The sequence below is a fragment of the Bombus vosnesenskii genome, unplaced genomic scaffold (genome assembly GCF_011952255.1).
Source record: "Bombus vosnesenskii isolate JDL3184/JDL3185 unplaced genomic scaffold, Bvos_JDL3184-5_v1.1 scf7180000013306, whole genome shotgun sequence".
In the NCBI taxonomy this organism is placed as follows: domain Eukaryota; kingdom Metazoa; phylum Arthropoda; class Insecta; order Hymenoptera; family Apidae; genus Bombus; species Bombus vosnesenskii.
The window spans coordinates 33,826-52,102 of NW_022882955.1; the positions used below are offsets into that span (position 1 = coordinate 33,826).

Genomic DNA, 18,277 nt, shown 5'->3' on the forward strand with positions numbered 1-18,277 from the left:
ATATAGAACCTGAGGAAGAAATACAAATATCTTTTGTAGTCATTGTAATTATCTGAGCGGTAGTGCAGATGTTGTTAAAAATTCATGGTATCGCATTAACCAAATCTCTACGAGAACTACCTTTAATTAGAGAAAACGCAATTGAACTCGATGAAAGAGCAATAAAGATGGAAACACAGATCAGGACCGTTTTGTCCGAAGCACAGGGGAAATCTGAAATATCAGAGACGTAGCCACGATTCACGCTTCTTCGTCGAGCTTCCGCCCTTCTGAGAACACGGAAAGCCACGCAGAAGGAGGATCTTGGTTAATCTTACTAATCTTCGCCGTTTGCTCCAACCTCGAATGACGAAACGGCGGAACGGTCAGTTGAAGACCACGGCCTAATGACATTACAGATCCCCCAATCAGCGCGAAGACCGGATAAAGGACGTAGAACATACTACGCTTAATTTCATTGAGCCGTTTGAAGCGAACGTATAGTCTTTTCAAGTTGTCGAGACACTAAGAGGTCTAATCACCGACGAACACTTATTGTACGTGTTTTAATAATACGAATAATGCGACTTAAGCAAGATGCGAATGCAAAGTAACAAATTTAATTAAGTTAAATTATGAATTATTTAGAAAATGTTCGATAGATCAAAGTTTAATATACCAGTCATTTGCCCAATATTAAATAAATGTTATATCGTTTATAGATCGAAAAATACTTGGGTATAGTTTTAATAATACGACGACGAAATTCACCGTCGTAACATCAAGAAGCTTAAATTCAGTTTTTGCTTAGTCTTGGAAAACGTCCGCAGTAAATTAGATGGGTTTATCGACTCGTGGGGTTTTGAAACACAGAACAGAATGAGGAAAGCAAGCTGTTTTTGCACGGTTCTCCGCAAAGTTCCGGAGAGTAGTATAATTTGAACTGTTCCCAAAGCTCTGTATAAACAACTTTGAGCCTTTCTATATTTCCTTAATTAAATATGAACATGTATTAACAAACATATATATTATGTGTTCTTTGAAAATTATTCGTTCAAATATAAATATAAAATAAAAATCAATTGTTCTTAGAAGATAAAGCAGTAAGTTAGTAAACAATACAATTCATTACTTATTTGATAAGAAATCAGCTTTTTTTAACGTTTCTAAAATTATGTAGCGGCTCATGGCTGTAGAGAAAGTTCCGGAGTTAATGCACAGATGTTGGCCGCATGAGCTGCGAGACGGTGTCCGAGGACAAAATGTCGTAAAAGAATAGACACTGGGACATAGCAACAAACCCATGGGCCTTTGAAAAGAAAATTTGTTGTTTTATTGCTTATGAGTTTTTCCATCCCCATCTCGGGAAAAAGCTTTCCCTTTCGTCGGCACCCGGGAAAAGGGGAAATGAGGAGAAGTTCGGGATAGTAGCCAGTGGTAGTCGATGGTAGTCATAACTAGTCGTATGGTTAGTCAGTTAGATAAATAGCCATGGTTAGTTCGTATCGAGTCTGTATCGAGGCTGTACGGAGACACTAACGGTTTAGTTCAGTAAGTATTAAATCTGTATAGTTACCGCCTGAGCTTGACGCGCATCAATTATTTTCAATTTTAATTCATCATAAATATTTTAAACTTTTAGTATAATTATCGTATCTCGTACATTAATTAAAATCATAATACGAATTCGTATTTGAAAAATAAACCAGAATTCACTAATTAAGAGGCACTATATGTATATTCGATTATTCCTGTTCTAAAATTCGTTGATTATATTATAGATACATAGATTTTTAAAATATTAATTAATAGGATATGAAATTCTCGAATTTTGTGTAGTGAATATTGAAAATATTGAAATATGTACTAGTTATATTTCGTTTGACTAGGAAATTAATTATTTTTAGCATCGTATTACAAGAATTTATTACGAAGTTTTGACGTCTATGATAAGATTTAATAAATCATTTAGTTATCAACATATAGTAAGATTTCACAATCAATCATATATCCGTCAGTTATTTATTGAAAACGAATATAAATATATATATATACAGTAAATATAGTTGACGTAGAAAGTATTCATGCTCTTTACAACAGAATAACTTTCTTAAAGTTAGATCAAATGATTTGAGTTTTTTAGACAAGTTAGGAGGAGGGTTAGTTTACTAGATGAAGCGTAAAAAGACTTTTGGAAAAGTTGCTATTGTTCGTAATCGCGAAGAAAAAAGAGAAAGCGTTTTACATCTTTTTTATGTTTATAAACAATAAATTTTGAAGATTTATGCCAGTCATATACATGCTGAAAATTTTATTGAAATCGATAAACGTCGTTATGAGCTACAAACGGCTAAAAATAGTGAAAATCGCACTTCTTCACGACTTTCGGTGTATAAACTGTAATAAATGTAAAGATTTTTGCATTTCTTTGCATTTCTTTCTTTCGATGACTGTCACTTGTTACCACATCAATCGATTTCGATAAAAAAGATACGAAGCACAACCTTTACTTCTTTCTTCGCAATTCCGAACAATTGCAACTTTTCCAAAAGTCTTTTTACTAGTAAACTAATCTTCCCAGATTCTCCAAATAAATCGAGTTGTTTAGTCCAATTTAAAAAAATTCTATTTTAAAGGCTACACTACTACTTTTTACACCGACTATACGTAACATTTAGATTCATTTTCATATCGACGTACATAAGTATTACGAAAATGCATTCACTGTTATCTCATTCATGTTCAACATTGTAATTCTGTTATATTCAGACAAAAACTTATTATTACGAATACAAAATATCGATAATTTAAGAAGAAATTATTTTACTCGTATATACTCTGCATCTCGTAAAGATAATAATATTGTCTTTATAGATGCATGTTAAATAATGGAGATCAAAGTTTATCAACTACAGTTCCGATATAAATTATCGGTGAACATTATTCTCTTGTTTGTTGCATGTATTTCCTTACCCCCCATGGAGATCATATTTGTTAATGATTCATTAGTCTCTACCGGATCATCATCTTAATTCCACCAGATGGCACGAATACTGCAAACTTTCAGGTAAGAATAATATTTCTTATAATACTCTTTCAAATTCTTCATACTCTTGTCTTCCTAATCGTCAAGTATATTTTTTTAAAGATTAAAAAGAATCGTGTGCATTCCGATACAATTATCGGGAATTAGTGAAACGTTCTACTACTGTTACATGTGCGTGTGTAATGTGTTAGTGCGTGAGCATTAATAAATCGGAGTTTGTGTAGCAGTTTTTAGTAAGTGGGTTTGTGCGATTGTTTATGTGCTGTGGTGTGTCATGTAGTTTCTTCAACTGTGGGAATTTTTAACACTTTCCTTATATCATCGATTCTGATAAAAGTCAACGCTTTGAGGATGAATCTTAAGATGATAGTTTGGTTTCCATTTTTAAATACATTTATTTACATTATACCTATATTTAGATTTTCTATTTTTTGAAGTCTCACTTGACCACCATACTCCCGATTTGTAATGAATATGTTCATACGTGTTTAATAATGGTTTTATATATTAAGAATTTGTTGTCTCTGCTCAATTCGGAGTTTCTTATTTTAAGCCTAATATACCACACTATACTGATTTTTTAGTAATTTTTATTTGTTTTATTTTCCCTTGAATGTGTTTTCTTCAGTTTGGTTTCTTGTCTAAGTAAAGTCCGAGGTGTCTGACAGAATTTATTTAATTGTGAAGACAGACTTTGGGGGTTGGTTCTTTATTCGGTAAAATAAAGTAATTGTTAGGACATTTATTTGGGTTAATTTTTATCTTATTGCAGATATTAACACACACACGCTCTACATATTACATTTTACTCAAGTTTCGAGTGGGTATAAACGTTTAAATGATCGATTAGGTGCTTCAATGTGTGAACAACTCGCATAACGATATCACTACAAAGATATATACTTATACGTGATATATACATGAGTATTCAGGAGTCACGAGTCGAATCGCTTGTAAACCGGTTGCCTGCACTTAAACTGTTCATTCGAACAGTGTCGGTCTTCCAGTAAATTCATGTTGATCGTATCGATCTGTACGTCTTAATTTACACAGCGATTAATTTGTACAGTGAAAAATTAAGTAAAAGTAATTTCTTTTGTGTGATTATAGATTCGTGCACAGAATCATGTCGACAGATGCACGAGGAATTGTGTTATCCGGCACTAAATTGGCAAGGTAAGTTATTAAAAGCTATCAAAAATAAGCTTTAAACAATAAAAAGAGCATACTTAATTCGTATGTAGCTATTCAAATAGAATGTATTACAGCTTTCAGAATAGATCCTCGAAATAATTTATCGATCTGATCTTACACGTGGTTCAAATTTCAAAACAAAAGCTATTCGAATAGAAATTACGATTTAAATTAATTTTCCGAGTGTTTCATAGTTACATAGAGGTCGATACTATTCATTGTACTGACTTTCCTATCTTTTATAATTTAATTCTTAAACCAGTTCTTAATAATTATATGCTTTATAAAAGTATGCCTCTTTCCCTATGTGAGGTTATGTATATTTTTTGTGACTTGATTACATAATAAAAAAAAAGCGTTCATTACAATACAAATAATTATTGAAATGAAATCCTTGATATTTAGTAAGACATTTAATTGTACATTACCCTTAGAAAGCATGGATATATATATCTGCATTAAGAAGCGCCAAATTTAAATATTCGTAAGAGATGCGATATCGAAAATGTAGATATACATATGAATATATTAATTTATCTACGTATTTCTAAAAAATATTATCGAATTATATATATATATATATATAATTCGTACATACATATATGATATAATTTATATATATATATACAAATAGGAAATTTCTACCAATAAAATATTTCAAATTTCTAATTATCAATGTCAATATCAGCAAAATATGTATACGAAATCAATTTAATTTGAAATATATTACAAAATAGAAATTTGAATAGATACATTCCTAAATTATTAACTGAACAAATTTTAATACTTTATTTTTCTCAAATCATATTATAATGAATTTTTACTTTCCTAGCGAAATTCGTGAAGATCTAAAGAAAGATGTGAGAGCATTGAGTGAGAAATTACCAAATTATGTACCTGGTTTAGCGATCGTTCAAGTAGGCGGCAGAGAAGACTCAAATGTTTATATAAGAATGAAGATAAAAGCGGCAAGTGAAATTGGAATTATCACAGATCATGTCAAATTACCAAATACCGTCACAGAACTAGAATTAATAAACAAAGTAAATAAATTGAACAATGATCCAAACATACACGGTATCATCGTACAAATGCCGCTTGATAGTATCAATAGAATTAATTCTCATATGATTACCGACTTAGTATCGCCCGAAAAGGATGTGGATGGGTAAGTTTTCCAGATTGTCATAATCAATGTAATAGTTTTTTTTAATACTGCGCTCAATTTTGAAATACTGTTCATTTAAACTGAAAAAAAATAATATAATTAATATCCATTTTAAATATATTTTATGCACCGAGTCACGTATACGAATATGAATTAATCAATGTTCGCAACGAAATTTTCAAAAATTTATTATTAAATGACAAGTTTATTAAGCAAAATGTGTTTTAGGATAACTTAATGTAAGAAATAAATGCTGACACATACAAGAAAACGCGTCAGTAACGTGACCTTTGACACAAAACATCTCGAATTAAATGATAAGAGCGTAGTCGTTAAAAACCTTCCGTTTAAACACTAGCAAACTCGATAACAATTTTTTACTTATTTTGTTAGGGAACGTCACAATATTTCCGTCGATCCAGCGTTATTGGAAAATATTCAAACATTAACCTGTATTTAAGAAGTAATGCCTATTTCCTCTTATGCACAGAATAATGAATATTAAAATACTCTATTTTTTTAGATTAAACACAATTAACGAAGGAAGAGTAGCCATTGGCGATATGTCTGGATTCTTACCATGCACTCCAAATGGATGCATTGAACTTATCAAAAAGTATGTTGAAAATGTTTTTTTCTTTTCAGCTAACAATTCCTTATGTTTTCCATTCGAAAAAAGGACACAACATGATAATTAAAAAGAAATAACTTTTTAAATAGATAAATATAATGATTACGCATGATAGTTATGTACCTGTATAAAGTATAAGATGATATCTAATGCAAAATAATTGAAATAATGTTTTGTAGAAGCGGCGTACCGATCGCTGGTGCTCAAGCTGTAGTTATAGGCAGAAGTAAAATCGTTGGTACACCTATATCTGAATTATTAAAATGGCATAACGCAACTGTAACTATATGCCATTCAAAAACGCGAGATCTTCCACAAATTGTAAGTATTCTATCTCCATTGGATCAATATATTGTCTTCCTTAGTTAATATGATTTATGTATCATTTTGAAATACCTGAGAAGAATTAAGTTTTATTATTTCTTGTGTCTTCGTTTTTCTTCGTTCAATTCAAAATATTTGGTCGTCATTTCGTAACAGTTTGTATAATACAACATTGCTTAAAGGGTAAAAAGATAGATAGCTTACAATATTTCAGTATATCTTGAAAAATAAAAAATGCTAGATAAGACATTTTTCACTTATAAGATTAACATTTTAACTATGCTTTTTACGAATTTTTAAACGAAGATATAGAAAATTTTAACTATATTTTACATCGAATATTCGATTATGATTGAAGGTTTCACAAGCTGACATCTTAGTGGTTGGTATTGGTCAACCCCAGATGGTTAAAGGAAGCTGGATTAAACCGGGTGCAGTCGTAATCGATTGCGGAATCAATTCCATTCCAGGTAGACATAATTTCACGTACTGCATTCATTGATATTATTCTCCCATCAATATTATTTCCCTTAAAATTGTGTATTATTAATGTTAAACTTGCAATAATTATTGTACTTAATGTTATAATTCCTGTTATGAAAATTATTACTGTTTCAACAATTATCACTGTTATGAAAAGTATATTTAACGCAGGTACCTTCTCTTTATATCAACATAGTTGCGATCCTCAAATTTTGTATTTCGTAATCTTGAAACGAAGAAGATTTTTACTGTCTTAAGAAGAATTGTAATATACAATTAAAACGACGATTCACGAAAATCGGTAGCAATTTTTTTTTAATGAAATTTTTTAACGATAAAAAAATACGATTCAATCGAAAATAGCGAGAGAGCGCCGGACAATTAAATGCAATAATTATAAAGTCATTGAATTCATTTATAAAATAATAATCTGAAGAATTCTTTCAGATCCTACAAAAAAAAGTGGACAACGTTTGGTGGGCGATGTAGATTATGATGAAGCTGTTAAAGTAGCTTCTTATATCACGCCCGTACCTGGTGGTGTTGGTCCAATGACCGTTGCTATGTTAATGAAAAACACAGTAATATCTGCACAAAGAACAGCAGAGAAAGTATTAAACAAAAAATGGAATTTAAAAATTTTAAAAGTCAATCCCCAAAAGCCGGTACCTAACGACATAACGATTTCAAGAAATCAGGAACCTAAACCAATCACGAGTTTAGCCGAGGAAATTGGTTTACTTCCTAATGAAATTAGTCCTTATGGAAGTACAAAAGCAAAGATCAGCTTGAAAGTTTTAAAACGATTAGAAAACCAACCAAATGGAAAACTCGTGGTAGTTGCTGGTATCACGCCAACACCATTTGGTGAGGGCAAAAGTACAATGTCGTTAGGCTTGGTGCAAGCATTAACAGCGTTCAAAGGAAAGAATTCATTTGCAACTCTGAGACAACCTAGTCAAGGACCTACTTTTGGAGTTAAAGGAGGAGCGGCTGGTGGAGGATATTCACAGGTATTGTCTATTGAAATTAAAAAAATTTTTAAAGTATACAACTTAATCTTACTGCCAATCACGTTAGCATTAACATGTAAAATTTCATTAACCCACTAATTATTAAAAGATGTAAGTAAAAAGAAGACACATATTGTTTTTCAATGCTTTTTCGACGTAAAAGATGTATTAGAATGATAAATACTTTATAAAAACTCATTACACAAATCAGGAACGAAACAAGAGAGATGTTCATCGTCGTACTATAAATATTTTAATTTCTTCATAAAATTGTATGATTTAGATGAAAGAAGAAACAATAATGAAAAAAATATCAAAGCATACTATCAAATAAAAAGATATAAGTAATATAATACAATTTTCAGATCATTCCTATGGAAGAATTTAACTTGCACTTAACTGGTGATATCCACGCCATAAGCGCAGCGAATAATCTATTAGCAGCACAAATTGATACTCGATATTTCCACGAATGTACTCAAAGTGATCAGTCCCTTTACGATCATCTTGTACCAACTATCAAAAATGAAAGGAAATTTTCTAAGATACAATTAAGACGTTTAAAAAAACTAGGTATCACAAAGACCGATCCAAATAGTTTAACGGAAGAAGAAAGGAGAAGATTCGCAAGATTAGATATTGACCCAGAAAACATTACTTGGACTCGAGGTAACATAGAACACATCATGCACAAAAGATTAAAAAAACGATACGGTTTTTTACACAAATCTACTTATTTCAGTGGTCGACACAAACGATCGATATTTACGGAAGATTACCATTGGTCAAAGTCCGACCGAGAAAGGTAGAACACGAGAAACATCATTCCGCATTTCTGTTGCTTCGGAAATAATGGCAATACTTGCATTGTCAACTAGCGTCGATGATATGAAGCGAAGACTCGGCAATATAGTAGTTGCTTTTAACAAAGATGGAGAACCGTTAACTGCCGAAGATTTCGTTAGTATATCTATTATCCAAATTATGAAATTGCAAATATTTCATTCTAGTGCTCGGTAATAATATATACATACATTTAGGGTGTGACTGGAGCAATGGCAATTTTATTGAAAGATGCTATTGAGCCAACACTCATGCAATCATTGGAAGGAACGCCGGTAATGATTCATGCTGGACCGTTTGCAAATATTGCTCACGGCTGTTCCTCCATCATAGCAGACGCTATTGCATTAAAATTAGTTGGACCGGAAGGTATCGTAGTAACCGAAAGTGGATTCGGTTCTGATATCGGTATGGAGAAATTCTTTGACATTAAATGTCGAACATCTAATCATATGCCAAACGCTGTTGTGCTTGTTGTAACTGTTAGAGCATTGAAGATGCATGGTGGAGGGCCTCCGGTAAAGACTGGCGTTCCATTAAAAAAAGAATATCTCGAGGAAAATCTTGATTTAGTTAGGAAAGGTCTTCCGAATCTTCAGAAGCATATCAGTAATGGAATTAAATTTGGTGTTCCAGTTATTGTTGCCATTAATGTTCACAGGTAAATTTTACATAAAGGTAAATAATTTTCCTCGTAAATACTTTTGCGTAGTAAATACAGAATCGTAAAATATTATTTCAGTACTGATACTCAAGCTGAATTAGAATTGGTGAAACGAGCAGCAATAGAAAGTGGTGCTACTAATGCAGCTATATGTAATCATTGGGCAGAGGGTGGTGCTGGTGCCACAGAACTAGCTGATGCAGTCATAGCTGCTACAAATAAAGTTAGTAATTTCAAAGTATTGTATGATCTTAATATTGGTATAGAAGAAAAGATAAATATTATTGCCAAAGAAATGTATGGAGCTGGAGAAGTTGTTCTTGCAGACAAGGTAAGCTCTCAATTTTGTAGAAAATTCTTGTTTGATATAAAATTTACACAATTATGTGTACAATCAATAATTATGAACACAGGTTCAGGAGAAAATAAAGAAGTATAATCAATTAAATTATGATAATTTACCGCTATGCATGGCAAAAACATCAAACTCTTTAACGGGTGATCCATCAATTAAAGGTGCACCTACAGATTTCACACTCAAAATTACTGATATATTTGTGTCAGTAGGAGCAGGCATTATAGTACCAATAGTAGGAGAAGTAAGTACTTCAGATTATTGAATATTACGATATAATATGTAACTATAATATGTACTATATTTCTAGATAATGATGATGCCAGGTCTTTCTACAAGACCAAGCATTTATGACATGGAGTGGAACAGTGAAACAGATGAAATAGAAGGCTTATTTTAAGTATGTTACGTCTACAATGTTATAAACGTTATCATGATTTACAATTAGACTACAGGTTTTTATGCAAATTCATATCTTTGTGAATAAAAATTAAAAAATGGATTCTAAATTGTGATTTGTTTCATGTATGAAGTATTATAAAATATATTTTACCTTGAATATTTTGTACATTTTTGCATCTCTAAATTGTAACTCTTTATTTCTTTGTTTACACATGATACAATGTACATATATTGTCAAAGATCCAATAAATATTTTGTATTTAAAAAAAGATATGAATGGAAATATTTATTCGTATCTACAGTGTCAACTTTAAAATCTGACAGTAATTTAAGCTATTTTACAGATAGCTCGTAACTTTGCAGAATGCGATCTTGGATTTGCATTTATTTCTTCCAGTGTAGGTGTTATTACATGTTTATGCAACATTTTCCAAGGTGTTTTATTAAAATCTTCCATTTCAGTTGAACTATAATGTTTACCATAATTTAAATATTTTAATGGTAACACATTAGCTACAGTTTCTATTATGTTTCCTGACATATGCCTTTTAACGATTGTGTCTTCCAGAGAATGAAAAGATATTGTTATTAAACGACCATTCGTTTTTAAATATGACCCAGCAATAATAATACCATAGTTAATCTCATTTAATTCATTATTTACAAAAATTCTTAATGCTTGAAATGTTTTTGTTGCACAATGAGTATGTCTGCCAAGTTGATCAAGTCTTTTTTCAGAAATCACAGATTCAATAAGTTGAGCCAATTCTTGTGTAGTTTTTAAGTTTCTAAAATTATATCGAGTTTCTATAATGGCACGTGCAATTTTTTTAGCATACTTTTCATTACCATAAATTCTTAACACACAAGCTAAGTCTGATTCTGTTATTTGCTCTAAAACTTCACTAGCTGTAGGTTCTGATGGGCATCTAAATCCATCCATTCTCATATCTAAAGGTCCATTTTTTGACACTGAAAATCCTCTTTCAGCAATATCAAATTGCATAGATGAACAACCAAAATCAAACAAGAAGCCATCTATGCTATGTACATTTACCCGATATTTACAAAGCAACTGTGGCAATTCAGAAAATCTCCCCAATAAAGGTATTACTTGTCCAGGATATTTCTCTGACAAAATTTGTGCATATTGATATGCAACAGGGTCTCTATCCAATGCAAATATTTTTACATCAGGTGAAGATTCCAAAATTTTTGTAGAATGTCCACCAGCTCCAAATGTCATATCCACAAAAACTTTTCCTGGTAATGGCTCCAAATAATGTAATACTTCCTTAACCATAACTGGCACATGAGGTACATTTTTAATAGTATTATCAGTTTTGTTTGCTATTTTGCTATATTTTCTACTATTCATTAAATCTATTGTATCATTATGTGCCCAAAATAAATAATGTACATCCTTTCTTAGATATTTCAAGCCATAATATTTATATACATGAATTATATTACTTATTAGCTTCATTCTTAACAATATTCTTGAACAATCTTGAAAATCTACTCTTAAAAAATTCTCTTCTATTTTCTGAATAGTACTCCTGTGCTTCTGGTGTAAGCAATAAATTACATTGATCTTTTGTTAATCCACTAGCAGTACTTGAAAGTGTACGGCTATACATTTGTCCATAATGATTGGAAGAAAGTCTCTTCAAACTCATGTAATAACGGTCACATTGCTCACGATTTACTTCACTAGCTTCACCCTTTGCAAAAGCAAGTTTTAATTGATCACGAATATGCTGAGCTAAGTCTCTAAAATACATATAAATTATAATTATATTTTATAGCAACAATTACAATAATTAGGTATAAAATTAATAACATATTCAAATACTATAAAACATATAACTAATTGTATACAGTATCAAAGCATTTATAACCATAACTATTTAAAATATTAAATCTAACCTGAATATAGGTTATGAGGAAGGAAAAAATAGTCAAATTTAGTTTATTTAACAAAATTACCTGCCAGGTTTAGAATTATCCACGGGCCATGTTTCTAATAATTTCATATAATTTCTATATGTACCCATAGTAATAACAGAGAGGAAACGAGAATGCTCACGCCCGTAATTCTAGTTATTTCTCAGTACAGGTGCTGCACCATGCGGTCAAGTGCTGAGGTCAACTAAAGTTAGCATATACAAGAACCTATATAATTAGGGATCTGTATTGTTTGATTGCACACTAGCATAGACAAGAACCTATTTAATTGTACGGTTCTACGGAAAAGTTCATATCTATTTTTTTATCTGAGATAGACAAATATGAAACTGGCAAAGTCGCGCAATAATGATTTATGTTAGTAAAAATAGTAATAATAATGTGATAAAGTACCAATTTACAAAAAGTTAGTCACTTTTAAATACATATCACCAACTATCATGAATAAGTGTAAAATAAAATAAACCAAACGTATTAAAGGGTTTTGTATCACGTGATCGAGGTAAATCCCTGAGCAAATATACAAATCAATTTTTACTATTTACAAAAATGGTGGTGATTCCCTTACCAACTTCATATCACATGTAACGTTATCGACTCAAGATAAATACGACATTAGCAGCGGTAGTTGAAATTGAAACTAAACGCAGGCGAAATCTGTTAACTAAATTTATGTACCTACATGCATAAATTATCTTAGTACCTAATATTTATATTATCTCATACATAAAAAAATTATTCAAATTCGGAGCATGCTATATCCACACTGTAAGGTTCTATTTCTTGTTGTATCTCTACATACTCCTGAATTATAGGATTATTTTGTTCGTGCAAAGCAATATGCTTTAGGATATCTTTCTTCCTTGTGAAAACTTCATTGCATTGTTCGCAAGACAACGATTTGGCATTATGTGTTTTAGTGTGCTTGATCATATCATTTTTTTGAGAAAATGTTCTACCACACGTTTCGCAAGCAAATGGTTTCTCTCCAGTATGTATTCTCTCATGCACATTTAACGTTCCTCTACGCGTGAAACTTTTATTACAATATATACATATATAAGGCTTAATCCCAGAATGAATTTTTATATGTTGATTAAGATTGCTTGAACATTTGTATTCCATTTTACATATTTTGCAAACGTAAGGACGTTCTCCGGTATGTATTCTTTCGTGTATAAGACGTGATTCTTTGGAAACAAACGATTCTTCACAATATTGACACATATACGGTCTCTCAGAAGAATGAATGGATTTTTTATGATACACCAGAGAATTTTTGCTTGCTAATTTTTTCCCACAAATATTACAATCGATACTTATTTTATCTTCTTTATGTGTACGTTCATGATTTAATAATACCGCTCGAGTTGAAAATATTCGGTCACAACTCTTACATTTCCATGTAGGTTTATCGATATGTTTTTTTTCTATATTTTCTATAGTATCTTGTTCTATATGTTTTTTTCTATGTAACTTTAACTCACTCATTGATTTACATGTGTGTGTACATATCTAGAAATAAAATGCATATGTTTTTACGTAATACTGAATGCTATGAATTATTAATTTCGAATGCTATTAATTTGTTTCTAATAATGGTATACTTACGCTACATGTATATATACCATTTCCACTGTTATGACGTTTAAGATGTGTATTCATGTTTCCTTTACGATTGAAAGCTGTACCACAAATTGGACAGACATGTTTATTCAAACCATGAGAAAGTTTATGCTGTCTTAGTTGTATTCTTTTGTAAAAAGCTTTGCCACACTTTTCACAGGAGTAAGGTTTATTTCCATTATGTTGATTCATATGTTCTCCCAAATGAAATCTGAATTACATATTTAACAATTATTGAAAAATACAAAATTAATGATTTACTTTATGATATAGTACTTAAAAGTTTTAAAATGCTACCTAGATCTGAATGCATTTCCACAAATGTCACAAATGTGTCGTTTCTTTTTTGAATCATCTAAATGAGTTCTTTTATGACCTCTTAAATTATTGGAATGTTTAAAACTCTTCCCACATAAATCACATAAATAAGGTTTATCTATTCTGTGAGTGGCTTCATGTACATCTAAACTAGACCACTTTTCATAGCTTCTATCACATATGATACATTTAAATAGAAGTTGACCTTCATGACAGTCCATAATATGATTTAATAATTCCTTTTTAGTAATATAAATCAAACCACAATGGCCACATTTTTTATTGGTTTCCATCGATGGATTATTGGTATTGTAGAAATCTTTATGATTATTGCACTGTTCTTTGTTCATAATTATTTTATCAGTAATTTGATAATCTTTTACTTGAAGAAATTTACAATACGAAAGTTTATGTTCAACAAAGTGTTTCTCAGTTTCAAAATTTTCATGACAAACATTACAAGTTTTTGTTATAAATTGAAAGTTCATTATCTTTATATTATTGGATTCTTTATCATTCATATTATTATTAGCTTCTTTTTCCTTCTGTACAACTATTTCTCCTCCATCACACAACATTTTGTGGTTTTCAAACATCTCTTGTGTTTTAAACATATTTTTACAATACAAGCATTGAATTTCATTATTTAATATTTCATTATCTGAATAATTTTTTGTTAGTCTATCTGTACATTCATCTTCTTTAATTTCCTCATTATGTGATGCAATAAAACTATTTAATTCAGATTGCACTTCCTTTCTTATACTATTTTGAAAACTATCTTTTTGCATATTGGTATTTTCCAAGTCACTAAATTCTTTAGGAACTTCCTGATTCATAGAAATTTCATTCATTTTGCTAGAAGATAATTCTACAGGTGTAACATCAGTTGTTTCATTCATAGACATTTCTTCATCTATTTCTAAGGAACACTTTTTTGCTATGGCACTATACTTATGATCATAATTTAGCTGTAAAATAATATATACATTTGATCTTAATATTATGATACATATATAGTAGTTAAATGTTAAGTTATATATACTAGCTACTTACTTCTGCATTAATATTCAAAAATTTTTTCAACCTCATGTCTGTTCTTAAAGATGTTATAACTAACGAATGTGCAACTTCTAATTTATTATAACAATTCATGCACAATTTCTGTGGCATTATATCTTCCATATCAACCATGATTGGTAAATGTAAACTTATTTTTTCTCTTAGCCTTAGATCTATTCCTTTCAGTGAAAATATTTCTATACCATCGAAACATGGTTCTTCACATATTCTACATAAATTTGAAAATTTAATACTGATTTCATGATACTGATCCATTTCAACATCCATATCACAATATGATAACATAACATTATCAGTTATTTCTGTTTGTTCATTTTTATCAAAGACATTTTTTGAATCTTTTCCAGCAATAATATCAGATTCAAATAACGTTGGAATAGCATGTTGATCCACTATCACAGGATCTGTCTTATTTATGAAATAACGATCTTCTATATGATGAGAACATATATAATAATTTGAATACAATTCTTCATTAGATTTCATTAGAAGATCCGTTCTATCACACTGATGTGCCCATATTTTTGAACTGAAAGAAAATAATTTATAACAAGTTATAAAACAAAATATTTAATTTCCAATAAATAAAGAAAGACTACTAATTAAGTATATTATTTTACATAATGATTATTATGATAATGAAAAATATTATTTGCTTGCAAATTAAAAATATGTATAACTACGACTAGTATAATGAATGAAATATTATTTTTAAGTAGTGATTAATTTATAATTCGACAAGACTTACGTATCACTGTTCGGAAAGTGAATGAATTTGACATTTGTCGAGTCTTCATTATCCAAAGAGTATTTACAAGTTTTGGCAGCGCAAACTATCTTCATGTTGAACACTTTAATTTAAAAATGATAAATTTTATGTACTTTTCTGCTAATTTCTTCATTAGATCTATAGACTAATGTATTATATTAAATTTATTATCGAGATGTTGTCAGTAGCTGTGTTATTTGATCACAGACAATGATTTCATGTACAGAAATTATAATTCTAGCAATACTTAAAAGATGGCGTTAACTAACTAGGTATTTTCGATTTGTACTGAATACTGATTTTATCTTCCGAGGATTAAATTTCTATTATTACCATAGATGATTATTATCTATATATTTTTACACATAAAACTCTGTTTTACTTTCTACTTATTAATATGATATAAGATTATGCTAATCTGAAGTTGTACTCGGAATGCTAGTTATTTGTGGTATCATTTTTTCAGTATTATATTATCAGTTTAAGAAATTGTTAAATTTTGGTCGGAATCGGTTGATATGGAAATAATGATGTTACAAAGATGTAAGAATCTTTAGATTTTAGACCAAAAGTCGTGAAAAACTGCGATTTCAACCATTTTTAACCGTTCGTAGCTCATAGTAATGTTAGTCCATTTTGATGAAATTTTCGACATATACATACCTGTATAAATCTTTAAAATGTGTGGTTTACATTTTCACCCTAGGCTCAGTTAAAAAAATTGTAAAAAGCGAGTTTCACTCTCTTGCTGGAATGCACGGCTTCACAGTAGACCTATGTTTACTCAATTCAAAAACAGTCTAGACAAATTAATTTCCTATCAGTCCGACAACAAATGCTTAAATATGGACGTATGCATTAACAATAATAACATATGTATATCTAAAAAATGGCAAATTTTCCACAATTCGTTAAAATAGTGTTTACAAACACGACAATGAAATTAGAAAAATCACGTCGTTTTACAGTACCATGTGCAAAATCATTTATTTTCTAATTATACGTACAATAATTTGTGGTATAACTTCTTTCATATATATATATGTATATATATATATATGTATATATGTATGTATGTGTGTCTGTCTGTTTATATACAATATCTTATTCTCAATCTTAAGAACTCAGGTGCAAATACATAAAAATGACTAAGGCTCTTCCATATTTGTTCACACCGTTGCTCGACTGTCAATAACAATATTACACAAAGTACAGCAAGAACATGGCAATCAGTTTTTATACTCTTTTTGTATTTCGTTATGATTAACGTTTCGATCTCTTTATTTTTTATATCACTAATAACTTTGTTTCTTTTCCCATTTGTCTAAAAGAAGATTCGATCGATAAGTCAAGTACACGGTGACGAAAGAATTGTAAATATTTCATAAATTTACAGTTTGCCGGAAACGAAGGTTTGAAGTCTAAAAGGAACTTAGTTGTTCGCCTTTGTTATAGAAGTGCAGGTATAGAAATACTGTTTTATGTCCCGTCCATCAGACACGTGAACATTCCTACATTCATTACATATTACATTCTTGCTATCAGAGGAACTATTACTTTTAGCATTTTTGTGTCTTCGTTACGTAGTTTTGTTGCTTGATTAACGCCGTGAACACTCAACTTATCGATTCAAAGTAGCAAAAGTATATTACAATACTGGTGGATGGCAAGTAAAATACAACGCGTAGCGTGTTTCTTTTTCTTTTACTTTTGTTTTATATTCCTAAGTTCTACGGATGTCCGCCCGTATTTGCTGAATGATCGCTTTGTTAGAATACTAGAAATTGATATGAAAAAGAGGAACTTCCTACTCATGGAATCTAATCCATTCGATAGATCCTCGTTTAGTATCACCGAGAAGTTTTAGCGCTTTTTTTCGGCCTTAAGCTTACATAAAACAAGCTATATGTATAACAAAGTACAATATACGTGTGTGTGTATATATACATATATGTGTAACATTTCAAAAGTAAAGGATATACATTCATATATTGTATATTGAAATAATGAATGAATATCGCTTTAAAATATATAACCGATTTTGTTTTAAGATTATGTATGTTTAAAATTTCTTATAATTGTTTGATTTGTTGTAGACGTTCGATATACGCTCGTAATTGTCGTGTTTTCTTATAAGATTTCTGAAGAAAACAATGTAACATGAAATTACCGTGAAGAAATAATGATAAATCATTTTCATACAGTTACATTTTTGTTACTTTTTAAAATGAATGAAAATAACGCATTTGTGCTTTTATGTGTATTACATACTTAAACGCTCTTGAATTTTTTAATGTATATAAAAAATGAAAGCATTTTGCCATATCAAAAAATGCGATTAGATCGTGAAGATACATTCAACAAATATAAATTTAATGTTTTTATATAATGTTGATGGTAATTTAAACAAT

General features: G+C 30.2%; 2 protein-coding genes across 4 annotated transcripts; one reads left to right on the plus strand and one right to left on the minus strand.

Annotated features, from left to right (window-relative positions):
• Positions 1-3,005: 3,005 nt before the first annotated feature.
• LOC117234666 (C-1-tetrahydrofolate synthase, cytoplasmic) lies at positions 3,006-10,202 on the plus strand. Of its 2 annotated transcripts, none has more exons than XM_033496098.1 (13): positions 3,006-3,046; positions 4,136-4,201; positions 5,052-5,387; positions 5,911-6,003; positions 6,198-6,339; positions 6,701-6,812; positions 7,273-7,838; positions 8,204-8,507; positions 8,581-8,798; positions 8,879-9,342; positions 9,424-9,676; positions 9,759-9,944; positions 10,011-10,202. In XM_033496098.1, the coding sequence occupies exons 1-13, from the start codon at positions 3,021-3,023 to the stop codon at positions 10,098-10,100; spliced, it is 2,856 nt and encodes a 951-aa protein (XP_033351989.1). In that variant the 5' UTR covers positions 3,006-3,020; the 3' UTR covers positions 10,101-10,202. The 2 variants fall into 2 exon arrangements, with proteins under 2 accessions (XP_033351989.1, XP_033351990.1); XM_033496099.1 differs by lacking the exon at positions 3,006-3,046 and adding an exon at positions 3,933-4,058.
• An 80-nt stretch (positions 10,203-10,282) lies between these two features.
• On the minus strand, positions 10,283-16,099 carry LOC117234667 (probable methyltransferase-like protein 15 homolog). 2 transcript variants are annotated; one of them, XM_033496100.1, is made up of 6 exons: positions 15,846-16,099; positions 15,071-15,626; positions 13,994-14,985; positions 13,682-13,907; positions 12,092-13,585; positions 11,712-11,875 (listed from the first exon to the last, which is right to left on the minus strand). In XM_033496100.1, the coding sequence occupies exons 1-5, from the start codon at positions 15,938-15,940 to the stop codon at positions 12,806-12,808; spliced, it is 2,649 nt and encodes an 882-aa protein (XP_033351991.1). In that variant the 5' UTR covers positions 15,941-16,099; the 3' UTR covers positions 11,712-11,875; positions 12,092-12,805. The 2 variants fall into 2 exon arrangements, with proteins under 2 accessions (XP_033351992.1, XP_033351991.1); XM_033496101.1 differs by lacking the exons at positions 13,682-13,907; positions 13,994-14,985; positions 15,071-15,626; positions 15,846-16,099 and having other exon boundaries at positions 10,283-11,875; positions 12,092-12,799.
• Positions 16,100-18,277: the final 2,178 nt, after the last annotated feature.

What these genes read in the sequence shown, in the direction of transcription:
- LOC117234666 (XM_033496098.1), top strand. Translation starts at nt 3,021, where the DNA reads ATGGCACGAATACTGCAAACTTTCAG. An exon ending in CGCGAGATCTTCCACAAATT is followed by an intron (nt 6,340 to 6,700) that starts GTAAGTATTCTA and finishes TTATGATTGAAG; the next exon opens with GTTTCACAAGCTGACATCTT. An exon ending in CGGAATCAATTCCATTCCAG is followed by an intron (nt 6,813 to 7,272) that starts GTAGACATAATT and finishes GAATTCTTTCAG; the next exon opens with ATCCTACAAAAAAAAGTGGA.
- LOC117234667 (XM_033496100.1), bottom strand. Translation starts at nt 15,940, where the DNA reads ATGAAGATAGTTTGCGCTGCCAAAACTTGTAAATACTCTTTGGATAAT. An exon ending in CACTTTCCGAACAGTGATAC is followed by an intron (nt 15,627 to 15,845) that starts GTAAGTCTTGTC and finishes ATTTTCTTTCAG; the next exon opens with TTCAAAAATATGGGCACATC. An exon ending in ATGGTATATATACATGTAGC is followed by an intron (nt 13,586 to 13,681) that starts GTAAGTATACCA and finishes TTTTATTTCTAG; the next exon opens with ATATGTACACACACATGTAA.